Source organism: Brassica rapa, chromosome A02 (assembly GCF_000309985.2).
Source record: "Brassica rapa cultivar Chiifu-401-42 chromosome A02, CAAS_Brap_v3.01, whole genome shotgun sequence".
NCBI lineage: Eukaryota > Viridiplantae > Streptophyta > Magnoliopsida > Brassicales > Brassicaceae > Brassica > Brassica rapa.
The window spans coordinates 10,818,029-10,843,221 of record NC_024796.2 but is presented as its reverse complement, the minus strand read 5'-3'; the positions used below and the strand labels follow the sequence as shown (position 1 = coordinate 10,843,221).

At 37.0% G+C, this 25,193-nt stretch overlaps 6 protein-coding genes and 1 non-coding gene across 9 annotated transcripts in view; 5 read left to right on the top strand and 2 right to left on the bottom strand.

Annotated features, from left to right (window-relative positions):
* Positions 1 to 25,193, top strand: part of LOC103852615 (SNF1-related protein kinase regulatory subunit gamma-1-like) — a 423,770-nt gene that overhangs the window by 288,562 nt on the left and 110,015 nt on the right. The gene's annotated exons all lie outside the window — the stretch shown is intronic.
* On the top strand, positions 725 to 4,888 carry LOC103852570 (probable WRKY transcription factor 57). 2 transcript variants are annotated; one of them, XR_629952.3, is made up of 5 exons: positions 725 to 1,357; positions 2,163 to 2,306; positions 2,453 to 2,820; positions 3,953 to 4,113; positions 4,184 to 4,888. XR_629952.3 is itself a non-coding variant. In XM_009129472.3 (4 exons), the coding sequence occupies exons 1-3, from the start codon at positions 969 to 971 to the stop codon at positions 2,817 to 2,819; spliced, it is 900 nt and encodes a 299-aa protein (XP_009127720.1). In that variant the 5' UTR covers positions 725 to 968; the 3' UTR covers position 2,820; positions 3,953 to 4,299. The 2 variants fall into 2 exon arrangements, 1 of the variants encoding a protein (XP_009127720.1); XM_009129472.3 differs by having other exon boundaries at positions 3,953 to 4,299.
* On the top strand, positions 7,829 to 9,724 carry LOC103852569 (PLASMODESMATA CALLOSE-BINDING PROTEIN 4). The gene is made up of 4 exons (XM_009129471.2): positions 7,829 to 8,104; positions 8,298 to 8,537; positions 8,653 to 8,680; positions 9,089 to 9,724. Exons 1-4 carry the CDS (start codon positions 8,053 to 8,055, stop codon positions 9,414 to 9,416), a joined length of 648 nt encoding a protein of 215 aa, XP_009127719.1. The 5' UTR covers positions 7,829 to 8,052; the 3' UTR covers positions 9,417 to 9,724.
* LOC103852568 (pentatricopeptide repeat-containing protein At1g69290) lies at positions 10,012 to 13,632 on the top strand. Its single transcript, XM_009129469.3, has one exon. It carries the CDS (start codon positions 11,266 to 11,268, stop codon positions 13,240 to 13,242), a length of 1,977 nt encoding a protein of 658 aa, XP_009127717.1. The 5' UTR covers positions 10,012 to 11,265; the 3' UTR covers positions 13,243 to 13,632.
* TRNAN-GUU lies at positions 11,077 to 11,150 on the bottom strand. The gene has a single exon. It is a non-coding gene; the product is annotated as a tRNA-Asn (tRNA).
* On the top strand, positions 14,966 to 17,028 carry LOC103852567 (probable LRR receptor-like serine/threonine-protein kinase RPK1). The gene has a single exon (XM_009129468.3). It carries the CDS (start codon positions 15,277 to 15,279, stop codon positions 16,822 to 16,824), a length of 1,548 nt encoding a protein of 515 aa, XP_009127716.2. The 5' UTR covers positions 14,966 to 15,276; the 3' UTR covers positions 16,825 to 17,028.
* On the bottom strand, positions 18,558 to 23,415 carry LOC103852565 (general transcription and DNA repair factor IIH subunit TFB1-1). Of its 2 annotated transcripts, none has more exons than XM_009129467.3 (21): positions 23,213 to 23,415; positions 22,955 to 23,114; positions 22,806 to 22,884; positions 22,661 to 22,722; positions 22,502 to 22,565; positions 22,277 to 22,401; positions 22,120 to 22,185; positions 21,940 to 22,035; positions 21,700 to 21,744; positions 21,318 to 21,374; positions 21,063 to 21,218; positions 20,899 to 20,964; positions 20,520 to 20,643; positions 20,308 to 20,364; positions 20,065 to 20,192; positions 19,818 to 19,991; positions 19,601 to 19,714; positions 19,396 to 19,473; positions 19,246 to 19,293; positions 19,011 to 19,079; positions 18,558 to 18,907 (listed from the first exon to the last, which is right to left on the bottom strand). In XM_009129467.3, the coding sequence occupies exons 2-21, from the start codon at positions 23,021 to 23,023 to the stop codon at positions 18,809 to 18,811; spliced, it is 1,776 nt and encodes a 591-aa protein (XP_009127715.1). In that variant the 5' UTR covers positions 23,024 to 23,114; positions 23,213 to 23,415; the 3' UTR covers positions 18,558 to 18,808. The 2 variants fall into 2 exon arrangements, with proteins under 2 accessions (XP_009127715.1, XP_009127714.1); XM_009129466.3 differs by having other exon boundaries at positions 22,120 to 22,195; positions 22,281 to 22,401.

The window sequence follows — 25,193 nt, the reverse complement described above, 5'->3', positions numbered from 1 at the left end:
CAACATATGTTTTTATAATATAATCTATTCATCTTATTTTATTACTACCAGTGAAGGTTTATTACATGATTCTTCAAGATATGTTTAAAAAAAATATAATTTATCCAAGATATGTTTAGATTGAGTGCGACCAAAAACGTTTGTATTCGAAGGATTGCAATTACGGGAATAGAAATAAGGAATAACAGTCGAATGTAAGATAATGAAAATGATGATCGAGAAGTTCCACGTGGTTGGTTAATTGTTTGTGGATTACATTCGTTAGATTCTTATCATATCCAACATGGACAACACGACGCAGGAATCAACACTTAATTACTTTCAAACACTAAATTTTAAATTAAATATATACCTTATTCAAAATTTAAAATGCTTCTTTTTCTAAAGATATTTTCTTTTAAAATATCAAATTATGCTTATTTTTTTTAATTTGCTCGTCTCATCGTTGATATTTGAAAGTAAAAGCTTCCTTTTTACAAAATGGGGAATCAGCTCATATAATTCCTATTTTTTATTGCAAATCGAAGAGAGCGTGTTGTAGTTATTATATATAAATGAAAACTACTCCCATGCATGAATAGACAAAGTAAAATAAATAAATAAATTCATCTTTTAATTTTTTATAAAAAAAAACTGAAATAACAAAAAGGTAAAGAAAGTGTAAATGCGAATCCGACTCCTAAAATAGGGGTCGATCTAGGAGGGAAAAGTAGATTCGGGACCCACTTTTCAGCTTAAATTAATATACTCTTCTCTCTCATGAATTATTATTTAAGTTTACGTATTTCACAATATGTTTCAAGAAATTAAAAAGAAAAAAATTCAAAAGAGAGAAAGAGTCTTTGATCGGTGTTTGACGAGACACTGCACTTTAATGGGCTTCTACTCTTTATTTCTTCTTCTTCTCTCTCTCTCTCTCTTCCAATTGCAAACAAACCCTAGCTACCTCTCTCTCTCTACATCTCATCATGAACGATCCTGAAAATCCCGATCTGACCAACCACGACTCCTCTTGGACACAACTCACAGCTCCAGACTCTCACTTCTTCCACAGAGACACTTCCGACATCTTCTCTGACTTTGTCGGGAACCTCCACGCTTCCTCCCAATCCGATCATCATCATCATCCTCACTCCCTCCGGTTTGATACCGGTTTAACACCAACTTCCGGTGTCCCATCTTCCGTTACCACCACCACTCTACCCTCTACTCCTTCCTCTTCCTCATCCCCCGCAGCTGCTCTTTCTGTTGCCGTTACAGAGGTTTCAACCTCTAATGATCTCCCCGCCACCTCCAGTTCAACCGAGGATCCAACTGAGAACTCAACTGCCCCCGCCGCGAAAGCACCGGAGACGCGGTGAGTTTTTTTTTCCTTTCCTTTCCGCATATATATATAGACGATGAGACAAGAAACACGTATATGTCTCCTTTCGCAGGGGTCTGATCGTAATTTTACACATCATATTGGTGGTTGTATATTAACTTAAGGCCAAAAACATAACGCGAATAAAATTTCCTTTTCATTTATTTTTTATTTGTCGCATTGTATCATCGCAAGAAAAAATGGAGAATCGATTCGTCCGTACAAAATAATTGTGAGTTTAGTAATTTTGTGATGAATCGTCGGTGCCAGTGAAGACAAGGACAATAATGATGAACGCACAGCGCCGCTATTGCGGCTCTGTGATGTGTTTGCGTGCACTCTACATCTCTTCCTCGTCCTTTCTTTTTATTAAACTAATGTTAATTAGGTCAAAAGTGTCTCACGTTTTTGTGATGTAATTGTTATCTAATAGTGAAAACAAAACCCTGGATTATTTTATAATTCTCGTCTCGTAAATCGTAATAATATCATGCTCTAATTGATATGTAGGGTTTCGGAGTCCACCATCCATGAAAATGAGTGCTGCTCAGTATGATTTTACATCGTTATTGCAAATGATCATGATCACGAGTCTACGCTTTAACTCTAGTAACATTTTTTCTTTACATGTTTAGGTTCATGAAAGTATTGTTATAGATATTTTTTATGGAAGTTTGACAGTGGTTGCATTAGCATTACAGAATTAATGTTTTTGTGAGATGTTTTGGTGGATTGATTGGTTATTCTGTGGTTTCTGATGCATGGTGATATATTAATAATCTTTTGATGTTATTTGTAGAACGGAGGAGAAGAAGAAGGCTCAGAAGCGAATCCGGCAGCCAAGATTCGCATTCATGACCAAGAGTGATGTGGATAATCTTGAAGATGGATATCGATGGCGCAAATATGGACAGAAAGCTGTCAAAAATAGTCCATTCCCAAGGTTTCCAAGCTAGCTATCATCACTTTCTTGTCATCTTAAATTAATTTTCACATGTAGTTATATATTAACTAAAGCAAAATTACATATATACATGGTACAACACTTAGATCAGTAGATAAACCTGACGACTTCTACTGTTTATATAGGAGCTACTATAGATGCACGAACAGCAGATGCACGGTGAAGAAGAGAGTGGAACGATCATCTGAAGATCCATCGATAGTTATCACAACATACGAAGGACAACATTGCCATCAAACCACTGGATTCCCTCGTGGTGGAATCCTCACCGCTCACGACTCTAGTAACTTCACATCCCATCATCTTCTCCCTCCTCCATTGCCAGATCCTTATTACTACCAAGAACTCCTTCATCAACTTCACAGAGACAATACTTCTTCGCTGAGATTACCCCAATCTACTACTGAAGGACCTGCTGCAGTGTCGTCTATTAATCCACCAGAAGAAGGCTTGCTTGGTGATATTGTACCTCAAACCATGCGCAATACTTGAGGTAATGCTCCTATATATCTTTTTATTTGTCCGTGTTCGTCTATATATATATGATTAGGACTGAATTCTATACAGAGAAGAAAATATATATTTTTTCGGTTCGCAAGGGTTTAACACCTTTACTGGACCACAAAGGCATAAAGGGTTACTTTTTCTAGTCCAAAACTAAAATCCCAAATCAAGAGATATCTTCAGTGGATGAAAATTCTCATACTTTGACAGGAACGAGTCTATTTGATGTAGATGTACTTATGAATATATATGTGAGAATCTTTATCGTGTTAGTCTAATCATTGATGCAACCCATCATCTCTCGTGGCACAATATTTGATCATTTGATAGATATGTCGGCCAGTGCTTTTTTTCTTTCCTTTATAGTAATGCATTTTTTTGTAGAACGCATATAAAAGTTGGATGATGCATATATAATAAGTGGATGATTGCCTCACTATCTATCTATTCATTTAGTAAACCAAAGGTCTATTATTACTTTCTAGTGACTGCATTAGGATCAAGCACCGGCGTATAGCGCCTTTTGTCTTACTCTCGCTCTAAGGCATATATGTAGGCAGGATTATAAAAATGTCAACAAATATTAATATGTAACGAAGCTCAACTACTCCTCTTAATCTAGTGTCACTCTTATGCTGAAACTCTCCCCCTTTATTTATATTAACCCTTAATCTATGTATTCACATTAACTCAGTTATGTGTATGCATGACTGTGTCCTGGTGTATCGAATTTTATTCTATGTACATGTATATATGAGATACATGCATGAAGCATATATATATATATATATGTGTGTGTATTAATATCTGAGGGTAATGTGTTAGGTCACAGGAATAAATACTTTCTGTTTTAGCTAAAGGCAGCCAAGAAAGAAAAGGGGATCAGAAAATTATTAAGAAGAGATATATGAGCATCTTATTACGAACGTAAATGACTTAGAACGTTTGTTCATAAACCACATGACCAAAGTATACACCATTCAAAAAAAATATATATATATATATATATATATATATATATCTGTTACATTTTATCAGTAGGGGATGTGTGCTTGTATGTTTTGTTTCAAAGATGAAAATGACATATATGAATGTCTGCCGTGTTTGATATAATCTCCCAGGTACCCTCAGCAAATCATCACAACCTTGGTAACAAATAAGGAGAGGTACTAACTAATTTTATAGAAGATATCGCAGACTGGAAAACAATACGGCCACAACGGGTTGTAAGCAGAGATCTCTATATTATTTCAATGTTGATCAATGGCGTCGGTTTCTTAAGGTATATATAGTATAATTTTGATGTAACTCAACTTGAATAAATCTACTGACTAGTTATGTCCCACATGTAGATGCATGTATGTGCACTTGGGGAAAATGTGGAGGATTTCCGGATATTATTTTTGCTAATCCTTTTGAGTTCTACATTTATTTGAGACTTTTTTCTAATAACTTTATAGGGTGATAACTATGGTCTAGCTTTATTGCTTGGTGAAATATATATCTTCTAGTTGCTATGTGATGAAAAATGGATGTTTCGAACAATGTTGAGATCTACGTCATTTTGAATATATAGTGATAATATAATGCAAGTGTGCAATTGGTGTCATACGTTTGTTTGTAAGAGCATCCTTAAAAAAACTCTCTACTTCAAAGTTTTCAAAACTTTTTAAATTTCAAGGTGTTCTTCTCAAAAAAAAAAAAAAAAAAACTTCAAGTTTAATTTCAAAATTATTTGTATTTTCCACTATAGTCCTTATATTTATCATAATTAATGTAAATTCATATATTTTATAAATAACTAGCACTTATATAAAAATATTACATTAATATTAATCAATAAAATATTACACTTATAAATAGAAATACATAATGAACTACAAGTAAAATACCACATTATGCCATAAAATTATTTTTATAATGCTCCACTTCGGTTATACAAATTGTTTTGGACAATATTTTGGAGGTTCCGGAGCAAATTTGCAAGATTATTAATTAGTATTGTTGAAATATTTTTAATTTGTGTTATAATTATGTCTTCGAGTACCTTTAAAAAAATTGTTAAGTTTTTTTGGTAATATTTTTTTTTTCTAATTCTAATTTTAAAATAGTATAAATTTTATTTCAAAACTTTTATTTAATTTTATGTATAAAAACTGAATTTATAAAAATAAATTTGAAATATTTATGAGATATAAAAATTTTAAGGATTAAAATGATAAACAAAAAATACTTAAGAATCATAAATGAGATGTGTAATTAATTATAAGGACTATAATACAAATAAAAAGATGAAAATTTAAATTTAAAGTTTTGAGTAGTAAATTTTCACTTTTAAAGTTTCGCTTCTCAAAACTCTAAATTTGAAGTTTTAAAATTTCTTTTTGTAGACAAAAAAATTCTATATTTAAAATTATAGAATTTTCTTAGGAGATGTTCTAAACAAAAAACTTGTGGCGATATGTAAAGTCGTCTTAGTGCCAAGTAAAGCTCTGTTATTAATGTGTTAAAAGAATGCGACAAATCATTCACCAATTGTAATTCACTGTTCATCACAATTCTGCTTCTTATGATCCGTATATATATATTTTATCATTCATTGTCCAAACTCTTCAATATGTATTACTACCGATGATTTGTGTTGTGAAAAGATCATGTCATCCACAAAAACAAAGACATCCACAAAAGACCAGATCAACTTTTGCTGGAATACAATGATATATGAGGAATGATCTGCACCGCATACATGATATAAAGTTTTTGATTTAGTATATAGAACAAAATTGACAGTTTTACATGTACCACTCTAAAATTTGCAGTAAGTTTACATTCACAACAACAAATGCATTTCCTTTATAGTCAAACTTAAAAAGGGCTTACCCACCCATGCTTACAGTCATCGCCTAGAGTAGAACAAGGTCTCTAGATCACACAGTAAACCAATAATAAGCGAAAACGGCATATGCTGTAAAAGTTACGGACCAGCAAGTTTTCCATAGGCTCAGGAATACAAGCCAGTCCAGATGGTTTAAAAGCTTCAAGTTTTGAATTACATTTTGATAAATATGTTCCATTTGGAAGTTCAATGTTTAATTAGACGGAACTACACATTATGGACTATTGCGAAAACACAATTGGATTTCAAAGTAGCACGATCTAATTTTCAATTGAGTCCGTCTAGCATATTTTCTTAAAGTTGCGAGATACGATTCCATCATACATGATTGAATTGCAAAAATTTATGGATGGGTATCTTACATCTGAACATAATTTTTTTTATTTAATTCTTTTTCTAGTTGTTCTGGAACAACTAAGAGACTATCTAAAAAAATACGGGTTATAGCGGCAACTAGTGGACGTTTAATTTAGAGATATTTAATTTACATTTAAATATAGTTTGGTTTATGGTCTATTTCTGATATTTTATTTTATAAAAAATAGTTATCGGAGAAATTAATAGTATTTAATTAGTTTGCTTTATATTTTTCCAGTTTTAAATTTATTTGTTTTATATAAAAAAGCTTAACTACTAAATTCGAGAGAGGCTCTCTCTCTCCTCCTTTAGTGAGCGTTTTTGCTCTCTGTAAACTCTGACCTTCTTATCAAAAAAAAAACAAATCTTTCAGAAGGTTTGGAATTTGTTTGGAGGTAGAGAGAGTCTGAGGTTTTTTGTTTGTGCTTCCCTGTTTCCGACCCTTGCGCCCGGCGTTGCATCTGCTCACCAGATGATCGTTCGGATTTTGACTCCGGGAAGCGGTGGCTTCCATAGCGCCTGCTTCGCCGGCTATGGCTCCGGGATTCGGCGGCTTAGTTAGCGTCGTTTTCGCTGGCTCTGTTTGATCGTCGTTTCAAATCCTTCACTTCTACATCGACTCTCGATTTCATCCTCTGAAGAAGATCGGAATTCTTTGAATCGATTGAAGAAGGTGGTTTAATTTTCCAAAGAGACGATCCGGTTGCGCTGTGCTCTTGGTGAAGATTACTTCGTTCAGATAATCTTTCACCGTTTGTTCTGGTGGCGGAGCTCCGTCGTGACCCTTCCGGAGGAGGTGGTAGTTTCGGTTTGACGTGTGTTTTCGAATCGTGTGTCGATCGGATACGTGGTGGCTTGAGACGATAACCTTTCTCTACGGTTTTCTTTTTGGGCTGCTGGTCCTTGTAGTTTGTGTGGGTTTGGCCTGATATTTGGGTTTCTGTGTATGTTTGTTGGGCTTAGTCCATGTTTTGGGTTTTGACTCTTAGTAAATCTTCCCGAGTAAAAAAAAAAAAAAAAGCTTAACTACTGTACTAACAATCAAGTTTATATAAAATTTAATATTCCCTTCATATTATATTTATCAAATGGGGGGGCGGTGGGGTTAACTTTTGACCGTTGCTAGAGTTTTAATTACAAAAAGACAGGTGTTGTAAAGGAACCCCTGTTCGAAAATACGCTAGGCGTAACGCGTGCGCTCGAGCAGGGCCTAGCGCCGAATCAATTAATCGGATATTATACGGGGATTAATCGGGGAGTAATTTAATGTACTTATATGCGGTTTTATCGGTTTATATATTAAATATGTGAATTATTGCCAATATTGACGCATGGTGTAGTGGTCAGCAACCTTTGATAAGTGTCACCCATCGCAGGATCGAATCCCCTAGTGCGTTTTTGATCTATTTAATCAGTTTTAGGTTAAATGAAATTGAAATTACAGAAATAACCTTATCTTCTTCCTCACATCTGCGATTTTCAGAACAAGTTACAGCCGCCTCTCTTTTTTTTTTTGCGATTTCTATTGTTTTTCTTACTAATCTTATATGTTTTAATTAATATATAACTAATTTGCTAAAGAATAATCAATCTTGGATTCCAAATCGACAGTTTTGATGAGTTTTAAAACTTATCCGATTAAGTAAGCGCCTATGGTCAAATCGCCACGGTTGGAGGCCGCACCACGTTTTTCCGGCGACTTTCCGGCCGCCTCAGCCGCGTTTTCGAACAGGGAAAGGAACACATCTGAGTTACGTAAATCGAGGTGGCACCACTGGTAAATAAAGTAAACTTCTGGTCCCATTTTACGAAAAAGCCGAAGAAAAAGAGTAAGTTGGTCGTCTATAATTGTATGTCTAAACACCATCACACACACTTGCCACTATTGTCTAGAACTCACTCTCTTTATCGCTCGCACCGTCTTTGAACCCAAGAAAAGAAAGTTCGTTACACTTGCCCAGCAGAGTCATGTCTGTTATACTTCCTCTGTGTCTGGTTCTCTCAATGATTACCTATTCAAGTAAGCCCTTTTATATCCTCTGTTTCATTCTTCTTGTGCCAGTTCTGAAAAGTGTTTATATGTATCTATCTTTTTGCTAGTTATGAGACCTCTTGTATAAATCTAAGAGATGTGAAACTTCAAAATCTGATATTTGCTTCTTGGTTTGGTTCTAACGATCTTGATTTTTCTTTTTGGGGGAAACTTTAAAAAGATGCGGCTTATTGTGTGTGCAAAGACGGTAACGAGCAAGTGCTTCAGAAGGCAATAGACTATGCTTGTGGAGCTGGAGCTGACTGTACTCAGATCCAGCTGAACGGAGCTTGTTACCAACCTAACACCATCAAAAACCACTGTGACGTCGCTGTCAACAGTTACTACCAGAAGAAAGCTTCTTCCGGTGCCACATGTGATTTTAACGGCGCCGCCGTCATCTCTAACTCCCCTCCGTCAAGTATTCAACTTTATTATGACCCATTATGTTTTTGGAATTAATCAAATCTATAATTTTTATTTGCACTGATTTACTCTTGTCCTTTTTTTTTTCTTTCTCTTTCTGAATCTTGCAGCGGCTTCAAGCTGTTTATCTGGTTCCAGGTATGTTAAGTTTGTCTTTATCCATTCTTGTTCGTTGTTTAAGTGTTGTTTTTTATCAGTAAAAGAAGCTGATGATGAGTTTAGTAATGTTTCTTTACCACCGACTAAACTAATTTTTATTATTTTTAAAATGCGATTTTAATTATTTGATCTTTTTTTTTTTTTGAGACACAATGATTGAATTGACAAGGATCCGTGATAACAATTGTATCATTTCTGTTCAGTTCACCTTTACAAAGAATATCAAAAAACAATTAATCATTCAAATGATCAAGATGTGCATTATCGACTGATCTTAAATAAATCAACAATGTATCCTTTTTTTATCCTTTTTTTTTTTGGGGTCAAATGTATCCTTTTTTATCCTTTTTAATAATTAATGACTGATATTTTTGGCTACTTTTGCAGCTCTAGTGGGACCCCGTCCACTGGAACCCCAAAAAGTGGGACCCCGTCCACTGGGACACCAACCAGCGGGACTCCAACCAGTGGCTTCCCATCCACCGGGACTCCGTCCACAGGGAACCCCACTTCCGGAATGCCCAACACTGTGACTCCTTCCACTTCCACGGGGATGCCTACTTCTTCCTCGTCTTCAGTGTTCCCGGGTACTACTCTTGGACCGGTCGGGAGTGGCGGACTAGGTGATCCGAACGCTGGAGTGATGTTGTCAGACCGAACTAACACGGTGTTCTTCATACTTGCCGGTGTAGTTATGCTTGTCATGATGGGTTAGGGAGACAGCATCTCAGACACACGGTTGGTTGTTGCAATAGATGAGCTTTGATTTTGCCAACGGCTTATGGGTTGTGCAAATCAGTTAGTGCTGCTGTATCTTTTCTGGTTCTTGTGGAGTTCCTATTATTAGGTTGGCCGAGAGACATCATTATGCGGGGTTAGCAGCTAGTAACTTGTGATGTACAAGTCTAAAGCAAAACCTTTTTTCTTTTTTTTTGTAAAATCCGGAGGACGAGATGCTCTTTTGTTTCTATTCTTTTTATATCCTTTTGTTTCTTTGAACCTTTCATCTTTTAGAACGTATCACTACGTCTCCAATTATAATGTGGCATATAGAGTGCCGTGTGTTTCAAAAAGAAAAATGCATATAGAGTGCCGTAACAATGACTAAAAATGTGGTTTTTATCATGTGTTTATATAACTCAAGATTACCCAACATACAAAATGCGAAATAGTAGACGTGACATCTTGTATTTTGTCACTTTGTACTTAAACAAAAGACATGGGTTTAGTAATTTGGTGATATTGTTGTTATCGTTCGGAAAGAAAAAAAGAATTATTAGCTCACGATCAAGTTAAGGAGTAAGGACTGACTTCTTTCATTGTGGGTTGTGTTCTCTCCACTATGCTAGTTAACGTGGAACGTAGAGATGTATATGATCTTAAAGTTTAGAGGCTATTAGGTATTCATACAGAAAATGTCAGCGAGTCAATAAACTTTTGGTCTCCAAAAGATTGCTCCTCCTAATCCTATATAGAAAAATGGGAAGACGTTGGTAGTTGAATGCTCAAGAATATCTTTTGGATTCAAGTTAGGTTTTATGGGGGACGAGTTTGGGAATCGGGTGCCGCTTGTGGTGGCCAAGAATCTGATACCAATCTCTTTCCCAAGCTGCTTTCTCTCATCCATCCATTCAAGCTGATTCTTAAAGTTCCTTTTGATTATTAGCCATCATCTCCTTTTTTCTATCTCTAGTCTACTTAAACACCTTCCTCGGGCTCAACTCATATATAAGACAAAGCTTTACCTAACCTACTAGGCTACTACAATAATGATTTCTTTAAGTAACTAGTTGGTTTCTCAAAATGAATATCGTATCTTATAGAAGCTTCATCTAATTTAAGTGGCTCCTCAAAACACAAGCTTCTCTAATTTGGGTTCAAGATCATCATCTAGTCTGGTTCAGTATTTATGTGATTCTAACAACTTATTTGCATATAAATTTGTATCAATAGAAAATTACTGATTTGACATGGTATCCAAGTTGGTATCAAATCCAAAAATAGGATCTAGTTCAACTAAATGAAATAATCATGCCAACTAAAACAAGTATGATGTACAACAGAAATTGCACTTGCAAAAAAAAAAAAAACTCAAATACACAAACTAACCAAAATCACTTTCTCTCTTATTTTTTTCCTATCTCTCTCTACCCTCTTTCTAAAATCTACTCCTTAATACAAAAAACTACAAGAAAATTTATGATAAATAGATTGCAAGAAATTGTCTCCCATTTACTTGAGGTAAAAAGGGCAGAGGATGCTGTCTTCTGGCTATCTTTGGGCTTTTGATAATCATATTAATATATGGCCTTCTGGATGTTCTCATCTTTTTTGGGGCTTTGAAGAGAAATCTCCCAAGAAAAAAAACAAAAAATCGCTAGAAGGAGGGGTCGAACCTCCGACCTTGTGGTTAACAGCCACACGCTCTAACCAACTGAGCTATTCCAGCTTGCTTGATTCTTACAGTACATTCCCCAATATATACTCATTATTACAAAACTCGGAAGCAAACTGAATATGTCGGAATGTGGTCTGAAACCAGACTCTGATCGATCACTGCTCCAATGTTGAGAAAAACTCTAACATCAATCCAACGAAGAAGACAACACTTCTCATCGTCTTCTTCTTCTTCTCAAGAAAGTGAATCCCTTTACTCATTCCTGAAACCATCTCTCTTCTCCCACAAACCAATCACCCTCACTCCCTCCCTCTCTCCGCCTCCTCAACCCTCCAAAGCCCTAACCCACGACCAAAAAGCCTCCCTCGAATCCACCCTCCACCTCTCCTTATCCACCCACAACACCGACGAAGCATGGAAGTCCTTCAGATCCCTCGTCTCCGCTTCTTCCCTCCCCCAGAAGCCTCTCCTCAACTCCCTCATCACCCATCTCTCCGAATCAACCACCTCCCCGCACAGACTCAAACGCGCCTTCGCCTCCGCCGCTTACGTCATCGAGAAAGATCCAATCTTGCTCGACTTCGACACTCTCCTCACCCTTCTCCAGTCCATGAAGATAGCCAAAGCTGCTTCCCCTGCGTTGGCTTTGGTCAAGTGTATGTTCAAAAACAGGTTCTTTGTCCCCTTTGATCTCTGGGGAGGTTTGGTTATCGACATCTGCCGAGAAAGTGGAACCTTGTCTTCGTTTCTTAAAGTGTTTAAGGAGAGCTGTAGAGTTGCAATCGATGAGAAGCTTGATTACATGAAACCTGGTTTGGAAGCGTGTAACGCGGCTCTTGAAGCGTGTTGTAGGCAGATGGAGTCTCTAACCGATGCTGAGAGTGTGATTGAGTTGATGGCTGTGATTGGTGTGAAGCCTGACGAGTCCACCTTTGGGTTTCTTGCTTACTTGTATGCAAGAAAAGGGCTTAAGGAGAAGATAAAGGAGGTTGAGAGTTTGATGGATGGTTTTGGTTTTGCTAATAAGAGAATCCTTTATTCGAATATGATTAGCGGTTATGTTAAGGTTGGTGATTTAGATAGTGTTTCTGATGTTATACTCCATAGTCTTCAAGGAGATTGTAGCTTCTGTGAGGAGACGTATTGTGAAATAGTGAAAGGGTTTATAGAGAGTAAAAGCGTCAAGAGTTTAGCTAGACTAATAACCGAAGCTCAGAGGTTGGAGTCTGAGTCCATTGACATTGACGTATCAGTTGGTTTTGGAGTCATAAACGCTTGTGTTAAACTCGGATTCTCTGATAAAGCACATAGTGTACTCGAGGAGATGATAGCTCAGGGAGAAGAAGGAACCGTGGGGCTTGGGGTCTACTTACCAATCTTGAAAGCCTACAGCAAAGAGTACAAAACAGCTGAAGCTACTCAGCTGGTTACAGAGATCAGCAGCTCCGGTCTACAGCTAGAGGTTGAGATCTACAACGCTCTGATAGAAGCGTCAATGACCAACCAGGACTTCGTGTCTGCGTTCACGTTGTTTAGGGACATGAGAGAGGCAAGAGCGGTGGATTTGAAAGGGAGCTACTTAACAATCATGACGGGACTCCTCGAGAATCAGAGACCAGAGTTGATGGCAGCGTTTCTAGACGAAGTAGTGGAGGATCCTCGCGTGGAAGTGAACTCTCATGACTGGAACTCGATCATTCACGCCTTTTGTAAGTCGGGACGGTTGGAGGACGCGAGGAGGACGTTCAGGAGGATGGTTTTCTTGCGTTACGAGCCTAATAACCAGACCTACTTGTCGTTGATCAATGGATACGTGAGTGGTGAGAAGTACTTCAATGTCTTGCTCCTGTGGAACGAGGTCAAAGGGAAGGTGTCGTGTGTAGATGCGGAGAAGAGGTCGAAGCTGGACCATGGTTTGGTGGATGCGTTCTTGTATGCGTTGGTGAAAGGAGGGTTCTTCGATGCGGCGATGCAGGTGGTGGAGAAGTCTCAGGAGATGAAGATATTTGTGGATAAGTGGAGGTATAAGCAGGCGTTTATGGAGACTCATAAGAAGCTTAGGTTGCCGAAGTTGAGGAAGAGGAACTACAAGAAGATGGAATCTCTTGTTGCCTTCAAGAACTGGGCTGGTCTCAGCACATGAGAAAAGCCAGAGGTGTTGTCTGTTTATGGTGTTCTGACACGTGGAGTTGCTAATTTGGGGGGAGCAGGAGACTAGGAGAAGCAGCCAAGGTTTGGTTAAGGCGAGCTAATCCCTGTATTGTAGGAATACCTTTTGGTTTAAAAAGAAATCTGCAGAAAGAAATGGATTAGTTCTTTTGATTTTGTTCAACCTTTTTCCTTTTTAGTCTCAAAATTTTCAAAGGATTATCCATTTTTGTGTGTTTGTTATTTTTTTTATAAAGATTATTAGATGGTTACTGTCATTGTTCCAAGCCTCAAGAATAAGTTTTTTTTTTTTACTGTTTTGTGTATATAGAGGGTCGTCCCTTGTCAATATGTATCATCATGTTTCTGTTGTTTGTTCTTCGAATCTTTTGCCCATTTTTCATCTGATCTATAGAGAGAGAGAAGAATGACGAGGAGAATATTACTAACAGAGGTAGCCATTGCGGGTAAAGTAGAAGGTTCATTGGAACTTTTACATGGATATTCGTATGTATAGTAAGTCCTCTTTTTTTTTTCTTTTTTACTGTGATATAGTTCTTCTCTATGCTGCTTCACATCAAAGAAATTCTGAATTACAATGACTTGATGATAGGTCTTTGTTGTGCATTAGAACATGTGTACTAGAAATGATTTTGATTTTCTTAGACATGTTGCTGAATAAGGATTTTTACAAGGATTCTGATGCATTCATTGAGTCCTTTCGAATTTTTTCAAACCATTTCTCTTTTTTTCATGCATATTGTGAAGCAAGTTAAAAGAAATGAGAAAGTCTTCGTTTTTGCTTCTTTTTTTTTTGTTCAGCCATTGGAAACGAAGCAGAAGAGGGGACACAGTAGAAAAGGCTTTTCAATCTAAAGAAGCATAGAAAAGCTTATGATATAGTAGGAGTTTTGATCCAAGACGAACGAACAGAGAAGGGAGTGATGAGAAGCCGGTTTTGGGAACTGACAGTGAGGGGTCAAACTGAGAGGATGAACATTGGAGACAGCAGTTACTCAGACGAAGCACCAAGCAGCACACAGTCAGCAGTTTCACATCCAATGTGTGTTTGTTTCTTTTCTTACTCACCGTACTAGTCTTTGATTCCGGGAAACAGGAACTTATGTTTTGATTATTCTTTTTTTTTTAGCTAAAGACACTTGACAAAAAAAAGCACTAAACAACTGGGGCCTTGTTTCTGACGTAAAACAAACGTCGTTATGACGTAGATACACAGAGGAAGACACGTCTACATAAAAAAAACCCGTGACGATCGTTAAAACGATTTTCGGAATCTAATCATTCATGGATCAATTAAAAAGGGTAGGTCCCACACTTAGCCTGGCTGGTCAAACTAGAAGCAGCCATGTGGAGACCCTCCTTAAATATAACATCACAGACAATTGACTTCTCCTGGGTCCTACTCCCTCTCTCTCTCTCTCTCTAAAGTCTGTAATGACAACGACAATTAAACCGAGAGAGACACGCCTGAAAGTGAAACGCTATCTATCTATCTATCTCCCAAAACTTCACATTTTTATTATTTTATTTAAAATATATACATTATTAACATCACCATTTTTTAACAATATATTTTTTTAACATCACTGATAATTAGTAAAGTAGTGTGTTTTGAAAAAAATTCCTAGTTAAAAATATATATATTTTGAAAGCTAAGCTTTTTAGACTTTTGTTTTATCATTCTTTGTTCTTCTTTTCCTCGAAGTTCATATACTCGTTTGACTGTTTCCAATACGTCAACTAACTTTTTTCTTTTGTATTGATTATTGAGCCAATAAATATTTTTGTTTTCTTTTAAAATTGTCGTTTTCTTTTAGAGTAAAGAAACTTTCATCTTTTGCAACTTGAATTTCGAGACAGAGAGAGAGAGAGAGATCAAAAATCTACAAAAGACTTAAAACCTTTTTATTTGATTTTATGTTTCTCAAAAAAAAAGGGTAAATCGAAAAATCAGGGCTTTGATTATCTTCCTGCGTTCATCTCTCTCTCTCTATCTCTTGTGGGAGAAATGAAGAAAACGCTCCTTGCTTTGTTCTTGCTGCTTCTTCTGAATCTGTTTGCGTTTTCATCTTCCCGGAAACTCAAACCTTTCCACGACGCAACTGTTCTTCTCGAGTTGAAGACTAGCTTCTCCGATCCACACGGTGTTCTCTCTAGCTGGGATCCGAACATCTCCAACCACTGTTCCTGGTTCGGTGTCTCTTGCAACTCCGATCTCAGAGTCGTCTCTCTAACCCTCGACGAGACTAGACTCGGCGGCGAGATCTCTCCGGTGGTCGGAAGCCTCTCCGAGATTAGGGTTTTATCTCTTGCTTTCAACAACCTTGGAGGCCAAGTTCCAAAGGAGATCTGGGGGTTGAAGAGGTTAGAGTTCCTTGACCTCCAAGGCAACGACTTTAGGGTTCAGAGTTTCTCACGCAATGCTGTCAGGAAACTCATGAGTCATAACGGTGAAGAAGAAGAAGAAGAGAACGAAGCGAGTTCAACCTCAGATTCTTCAGACAAAACCGGTTTGTACCCTATTGAGATAGCTTCCATCGTGTCGGCTTCAGTTATTGTCTTTGTCCTTCTCGTCCTCGTTGTCTTGTTCATCTACACTAGAAAAGGCAAACGTAACTCGCAAGTTCAAGTGGTTGAACCAAAGGAGATCAAAGTCTTTGTGGACAATGGTGTCCCTCTGACCTACGAGAGCATCGTTAGAGCCACTGGCTACTTCAGCAACTCGAACTGTATAGGACACGGTGGGTTCGGTTCCACATACAAAGCTGAAGTCTCTCCAAACAATGTCTTCGCTGTTAAAAGACTCTCCATTGGTAGGTTCCAAGGGGACCAACAGTTCCACGCGGAGATCTCAGCTCTCGAAATGGTTAGGCATCCGAATCTCGTTATGCTAATAGGTTACCACGCGAGCGAGACAGAGATGTTCCTTATCTACAACTACTTGTCCGGAGGGAACCTTGAAGACTTCATCAAAGAAAGATCCAAGCCTGCTCTCGACTGGAAGATCCTTCACAAGATTGCTCTCGATGTGGCCCGTGCTCTCGCCTACCTACACGAACAGTGTTCTCCTAAAGTCCTGCATAGAGACATCAAACCGAGTAACATACTCTTGGACAACAACTACAACGCTTATCTGTCTGATTTTGGGCTGTCTAAACTCTTGGGGGCGTCGCAGTCTCATGTGACAACAGGAGTGGCTGGAACGTTTGGGTATGTTGCTCCTGAATACGCGATGACGTGCCGTGTCTCGGAGAAAGCAGATGTTTACAGCTACGGTATTGTCATCTTGGAGCTGATATCGGATAAGCGAGCTTTGGATCCTTCTTTCTCGTCTCACGAGAATGGATTCAACATTGTCTCGTGGGCGCATATGATGCTGAGTCAGGGTAAAGCTAAGGAGGTTTTCACTAAGGGGCTGTGGGAGACTGGTCCTCAGGATGATCTGGTCGAGGTTCTGCATTTAGCACTCAAGTGCACGGTCGATAGCCTCTCGATAAGGCCGACGATGAAACAAGCTGTAAAACAACTGAAACGAATCCATCCTTCTAGATTGTGATACAGCAGCAAAAACACGAGTGTGTAGTAGCTATTAGAAGCTTTGTAGCTTTTTGTATTTTTTTGTTTTTGTTTTTAAGTCTGTTTGCTTATTTTCAGAGTAGGAGGTTTTTCATCTGTGTACTACTCTACTACTTAGTACTCATCATATGCATCATCAATGTCATTCTCTTGAAACTGAAAACTGATAGGCTTGTGTTGCTTACAAAATGTTAACTCAGATTCAGACAAAACATATGTTGTCTGATCTAAAATTCTTAGACATAAAGGGAGTAAATGAAGAGATAGTATTAGGGGGTCTATGTTGTTGCCTCATGTTGTTGTTGTAAGCTTTTTGCTTCCTTGCTAGACCCTGTAATGAATCAAAACAACACTGTTTCTAAGTAACATTTGGTTAAGTTTAAATCTTCATAACCAAGCAAATGGGCCTTTCAGGTTCCGACAAGGTGAAAACTAACTTTTGTGTTATGTAATGATTTCAGAATGATGCATCCATTTGTGTAATGCGATTTGGTTTCCATCTCGGAAACACTTGTACAACTTCCTCCGCCGCCGCCTTGGGACTCAACGGAGCCTTGTAGTGAACAAATGACCAGCACTGTCGGTGTTGTCTTAAAAGCCCACCTTTGTTAGCCGTCGCTGACCACCGTGGAACACGTACAAAATTATTAATAGCTGAAGCTTGATCATAATCACACCATCATAGTAAGTAGAATAATCTTTTGTAATCTCACATTCTATAGTAGCATCCATGGTTGAAACGCATACGAAATCATCAGTATCGTTGAATCCCATATAGTTTATACGAAACTTAAATGTAGCTCCACTAAAAGCATTTCATCCAAAACTTCTATAGAGTAAATTATTATGAAGGGTTTTGCCATAATAATCATAAACTGAACAGATTCTATGCCATTAATGGGTCGGGTTCTAAATGTTTTAAAATATGCGAGGATGCTAGATTCTACCATTTTCTGTTCCACATTATTTTGTGAGTATAATTTTCTTGGATAGATTTTGATTGCTATAAAAAAAAGAATAGATTAGGACTACGACATTAGAAAGTAACACTATGAATACATTCACCAATCACCAGTTGTCGAAAAGAATTCTTAACATTCTAAGATGATATTCTACCTTTTTATCCTTTTTTTTTTGTTGTCAAACTACCTTTTTATCCTCTTAAACTGTAATTATTGTAGGCATCTCCTATATAGTTACGCGCTAATGCTATAAGAAATTAGAAAACTAGTTCTAAAATTGTATTTGAAAAAAGAATAAAAGATAAAGCAACGTTGACCCATTTTATAAGAAAAAGGTTAAGTAATAATAAGATGGAGAAAGGAATGGAATCAGATCTAAGCAAAATCGTTGACGTGTAAAGCTTTTGCAATCCAAACCCTGCAGATTATAGAGGTGTCACATTCGCATAATTGTTGATTTAAATTGCTTTATAACCACTGATTACTTTTTTGGAAGTAAGATGCTAATCACCTTGCTTTTTATGTTATTACAAATGCATATCATTCTTTGTTTACGTAATATTTGATTAACGCAACATTAGACCAGAAGCCCATCTTATAGTTTATTTATTTTCTTAAAGGTGATTGATTCGCAAAGGAACAAAATCATAGGATATACCTTCACGCATTCACAAGTGGAAACTTGATTGAACTCGATGGCTATAATAAGAAAGAGGGGTGAATTTCCGAATAAAATAGAGAAAAACAAAAGAAAGTAGAAAAATAATCTCAAATTGGATTTGCAATATCTTCTCTTGAAACAATCAAAGTCCTTTGAGAATCTGTACGCCAAAGAAACTCTCTTTGTTCTTGCCAAGTACAATAAAGTCTTCATTATACAATAATAACGCCTTTGTTGTAGTTCCAGTGGCTGGACAAAATCACAACAAATGAAAAATCTCGAAAGCAGCAACAAAGGCTGATGAAACAAAACAAAAATCTTGCAGACGTTTTGTTCATCTTCTAAACAGACCCGTTTGCTTCGCCGGCGCTACCTCTGGCGCTCTTAGCGGTTCTTCTCTGCAAGTCAGCATCGTAGTGTTGGAACGCAGCATCAAGAGCCTGGCAGAGAAAAATAGGTTTATACAAATTCATAAACTGGATTACAATGCAAGTTTAGATATATGATGTAAGCTGATCTAAGTAGGCACTGGAAGAAGCTAACCTGTTGCATTGGACGAACTAGTAGAGAAAGCTGATGGCGGAGTTCCGATTGCACCGACTCTTTCATTGCCTGAGTCCAATTGCACGGTTTAATATCAAGGAAACAGTACACACTAGACTACATGCAATACGCTTAAACTACCGATTCAATTTCATGTTTGTGTTGCATTGGTATTGAGATATTAGTAAACTACTGTTCTAACGGATTACTCCAAGGTTCTTATTTCATAGCTTACCTCGAGTTGTGAATAACTATTGGACATTGCATCCTTCAGCTTCCCTACCTGCATAAATACAATATAACATCTGTAAGGTAAGTTTGAATCTTTCCTGAGAAAGCTCAGGAATATACGTATATAGAGATTGTGAGATAGAAAGAACATTACTTTGGTATGAAGATATGTGGTTGTTATCGGGTAAGATGACCAAAAATGTTTAAGTAATTCTTGTATTGATGTCCAATGCTGCAGATGAAAAGAAAAAGGTAAGACTTCCGATGCATTTGATTGGACAACAGAATCCACACGCATAATGATAAAAACCCACAAAGCTTATTGTTGATTTGGACATTGGAATAGATTAGAAACTTACATGTAAAACCTCGTCTCTAGTGGACTTCGGCAATCTGTCCAGAAAGCTCTCTCGCGGGTTCTTCCCGATAATATTTTTGGCGGTGGAGATAGTTTGGGTTAATGACCTGAAAACCTGAATGGGGATAGACATTTTTAGTCTAGGAAACGAAGGAATATGTGAATAAGCCATGGTTTCTTTAAGTCAGCACACATTTTACGACGGGATAGAAGAGCACCTCGAAGGCAACTTCAGGTTTAATCAACGGATCCCTTAACCCTTTCGTTCTAATCTCCAAAATGGATTCTTTTAACGATCCGTAAGCTTCATGAACATTTCTCTTTAATGTCCCTGCTCCTCTAGGTTCATTGACGACGTTTCCTTGTTGAGATTCAAAGTAATCACGAGGGTCCTGATTCCAAAGAAGAAAGGGTAAATCAGAATCTATGATCAACAGTGAAAATCTTTTATTGAAAGAGACGAACCTTGATAGAGAGCGGTGCTAACGGGAAATTCTGCGGTGCTTGAAGATCCTCCATTTCAGCCAAACGGGACATTCTCGCCAATCTCTCCTGATTAGCGTCTTTAGTGGTTTCACCATCAGCTTTGCTTACTACCAGGGGTAACAGATATAGATAGTGAGGTCAGAGGAATATTAAGTAAGGCATTGGTCATGGATCAGCACAGAAGAAAGCAAAAGCAGAATATAGCAGAATGTAACAGCAAACCTTGTTTAACCCGTGCGAGCGCCTCTGCAACACTCCTTGTGTTTTCTGAATCAACATCTGATTTCCAATTTAAGAGAATAAGTGAGCATCATTGTATACTGACCACCAGTAACTAAAGTCAAAAGGCCAATACACATGCTTACACTTAGTAAACTAGCTACCGTGAAAAACGTAAGAAGAAAGTATCGAAGGAGGTGCAAAGAGGTGTTTACCAATGTTCCTGCCTTCCAATACAACAGCAGCATGACGATTAAGATCTTGCAAAAGTGATCTTCTAAACTGACCATTCTGAGGTTCAACAACATCCATGGTGCCATCTCGCTGGATCCCGTGGTCCTGTGTTACGGGTAATTAACAATAAGTACAACATAGGGTAATATGATACAGTACAATTGTAAATATCAAAATTTCCACAGTAAATATTATAGATCACTAGAGCCCAGTTCTTCCCATCTAATAGGGTGAGACAATATATCGACGTATATATAGCTGTGCCAGTCATTTTAATTTTTTTTGTTTCAACAACCCTTGATCCGCACTGAGGTGGAAGTTATCCAAACCTCCCATCTCATGTAGTGGTAGTTGGCTTACCATAAGATGAGTGTAGTCATCTCCCTGGTCAGCTTCCATGTCAAGAGTTGGATCAACCCGTCTGATCTACAAGACACGACATTCAAATCAAAAGGATGTGCCACAAGTGTTTTCATCTCAATTAAAATACATGGAAATGATTTTAACTGTAGAAACGAGATAACCTTTTGACGAGCTTCCTGAGCCAATATCTCATCAGGCTTTAGAAAGACAGCGAGTTCCTCGTCCTCAGCAGCTTCTGCTGCAGCTACCGCTGTATTTTTGGTGCTGTAAAGATATTCTGCTCTAAAATATTTTGTCCAGAAGTCTTTTTCTGTCATCTGGCGTAGGAAAATAGCTACCAAAGCCAGTCAAGACTCGTCCTATCTGATGATTAAACCTATAAACAAAGATTGGGATAGTGTTGAAGTCTTTGCTACCTTACTCGGAACATAATTAATGAATGCCTGCCGAACAGCTGGCTTCTCAGCAAAAATCTGAAAGCGTAACGAAGATAGTATATGAGGAAAGGACAGTCGCATGTATAAAACAGCACTGAAGATTCTTTCTAAATGTTTATAGATCAAACGAACTCAAAATAGAAGGTAAAGTGAAATGCTATTCCATATCTCGCGTTTAGCTTTCAATTGGAAACACATGTTGCAACCTGAACACCTATTTATGAATTTTAGTCCCAGTGTATTACCAATTCCAACTTTAACCCCATTCACCATACAAACTGATCCCAACCCAGCTTGGATTAGGATTCAGAAACTTATAGGACTTACATCAATGACAAATGTAGTGAACCAAAGAGGTTACCTGAAAAATTATCTCAGAGGTTAAGTTGAACGTCACCCTATTAGTCTGAAAGAAAAAAAAAAGGTAAAGAAAGTGGTTAATAAGCCAGATGAAATGTTACATGATATACAAGAACAAATGGAACTACTTCAGCGAAAGACGACATAGTATGGATTATTTCTTTCCTACAGAGGCATACACATGAGAATTTAACTGGAGAAGATAAACTTCCAAGAAGGGGTAAAGAGAAGTATGCTATACCCGCCCATCAGTAGAAGGTTTGATGCCGGAAACCATCATGCTCTTCAGTCCGACCTGTTGCTTCGACTTTCTGATGGAATCTTTACCCAGTAGTTTCTACAATGAATAAAGTCGGTAACTACAAGGACACACACTCACAAGAAGATTGAAAAACTAAAGGAAACCAAGAAAGAAGCAAACCTTCCTAGTAGCCCAGAATTCATCTTCAGTCAGGACTTTAGTTTCAACAAATTCCTTATGCAATCTCTGCAACTCACTTCACATCATATGTACGTTACTCAAGTCCTGATTAAACTTCTAACAGAAAAAAATCAACCTAATGGTTATGAATCATTACACACATATTTTCTCGAAGAACCTTGAAGCGTAGCTCCAAGTCAGCAATACTGAGTTGCTCAGCAGAGGTCAAGACAGCAGCTGGTTTCTTAGGCTGCTCCTCTTCACATTTGGCTAGGGCCTTAGCTGCTCACAGTAAAAAACAAAATGGATTGCAAAATACAACAAGATAAAGTAGATTTCAATCAAAGTTAAAAAGAAAAGAGAATGGAAGATGAAGCTTTACTGATGAGAGCACGGCAAGCATGCATGTCCTGATAATTTTGAAACTCAAAGATATGACTGTCTCCCTATATTCAGAAAAATTGAGGAAACTTCAATGACACATGGGAACTTGCACAAATCTTGGCTTTCAACACAAAGGGCAACAAGAGAAAAACAAAACCTGCTTGTTGGAGAGATTGAGCCAAGCAGGTTTTTTTGATCCTTCTTTAGTATATTTTTGACCTGAAAAAATTAACCAATGAGGAATTGATAAAGAGTGAGCAGTAAGGAAGGAAGGATCATCAAATGAGGAGGAAGAGAGATACTTTTGATGTTGGGAGTGAGGACTTTAAGCTTTGAATCAGAGGTGGGATCATTTGGAACGAAGAGCAGCATCCCTTCCCTCTGCCGAAAAGTAAGCAAAGCATTCACCAAACCAATTGCTCAAAAGAGAGAGAGAGAGAGAGGTTCATACTAATTTGAGGATTCCCTCAGTTCCTCGATCCTTCAGAGAGCTCTTGTATTTCACTTGCCAGTCCGACATACTCCTGATTTCGAGACGAACCAACTCTTCAATTGATACGATTGGTGTTGCGTTTGGGTTTTCACAAATCGACGAATCTCTTTCTCTCGATCTGCCAAAGAAACGAAGAGGTTGTTAAGAAAACAGAGAGAGAGATCGGAATCTAGGGTTTAGAGTGGTGCGGAATCAAATAATATGCGAGATGATTACCAGTTACGTTCTACTGAATCTCCCCCACTTCTACTGGCGAAGAAGAAGAAGAAGAAGTAGAAGCACCTTTATTTTCCGAGCCCTCTTATTATTAACGAGGCCCAGCCCATAAACACCATTTTTGAGAGAGTTGAAATATTGATGCAGAGGTTTGATTACTTTAGGCCCGGCCCATAATCGCCATTTGAGAGAGAGTTGAAATATTGATGCAGAGGTTTGATACTTTGATCCCTACCTTTTGCGGGGAAAATTGCCTATTTCCCTATGAACTAATTGTTTCTAGTTTTTTCACATACAAACTTTTAATCCATAATAAAAAAATCTCTTGAACAAAAAAAAAAGAGTGAATTATTCTCCTATGAACTAGTTTTTCTTAGCTTTTTTACACAAACTTTTAAATCATACTAAAAAACACATGAACAATTCTGTTTTTTGAATTACATACACAAACTATCAATTTTAAACTAATTCTCTTAAAATTATAAATGGCGTTATTTAAATGTTAACTAGCTTTATGACAGGTGCAGAGCTGGTTTAATTTGGATTGATAAAAAAAAATACTACGTCGTTTCATTCTTCTTCTCTTTTTTTTTTGTCAATTGTTCTTACTTTTCATAAATAGTTTTACTCTTCATCATCAATTGGAAATAAAATTTATTAGTTTGCAGAAGAATAAAACGTTTTACATGATGCATAAAAAAAACAGCAACTACTAGCTTACCAATCTCCATGTATTGCCACAAGAAATTATAAAATCGGCGTAATATCTCAAACTGATGATAAAGAGTAAAAAAATTATGAAGAAAAAGAGCAGTTGACAAAAAAAAAAGAATAAAACGACATAGTATCTTTTTATCAACCCAAATTAAACCGGTTATCAACATGCTATAAACCAAGTTAACATTTAAATAACACCATTTATGGTTTTAGGCAATGTTTTTAAACCCGACCCAGACACTGAACCGGACGACTTACCGGATCGATGGGTCACTGGGTCGACCGCGGGTGAACCGCAGGTTAATAAATTAATTAATCTTATTATATAATAATATATTAGCTATGAAAATAAATATATAAAAACTAAAGTTTAATATTTTTTAAATATTTTTTAAAACATAAAATAATAGTTTGAATATGTATATATTTTATGTTTAAAAAATATTTAGAAAATACTTAACTTTAATTTTTATATTTTTATTTTCATTTGACATAGAAAATATCAAAAATAGTTTAGATTATTTAAATTTTTCTATAACAATGTAAGAGTTATGACATCTAAAAAAATCAAGATATAAAATTCATAAATATTTAAATGTCTAATGTGAATAATAAAGTAAACTTCAAATTCAAAATAAACTAAAAGTAAAAGATCATTGTAATAAATTGTCAATATCGGAAATAAACTAACACCAAATCACATCAACTAATGGTTCTCTCTACCATCATTGACTTTATTTTCTTCAAGTGTCATAGTGAAATCTTCATCAAAATCTAAAAAATCACAAATATAAAACTGAAAAGGAAAAACCTAAGTTTTTTTTTGCCAACATCTAATTTCTTAATTGGAAATTTAGAATATAAAACATAATTTAAAAACTAATAAAATGATGTAAAAGTTATTTATTGGTTCAACCGGTGGTTCAACCGGTATCGGGTTCCGAGTTTTAGTGGGTTTTTGCGGGTTTTTGTGAGTTTTTAAATATTGGGTTTTTCACAAAACCCAAACCGATTTTTTTCTGGGTCACCGGGTTTACCGGTTCAACCGCGGGTCCGGATCGGGTTTCAAAACAACTGGTTTTAGGAAAATTAGTTTAAAATAAATTGTATATTTAATTTTAAAAATAGAGTTGTTCATGTGCTTTTTGACATGATTTAAAAGTCTGTGCGTGAAAAGACCAGAAAAAACTAGTTAGTAGAAGAATGAACCATTTTCGCGTTGTTCACGTAGCTTTTGGCATGGATTAAAAGTTTAAGTGCGAAA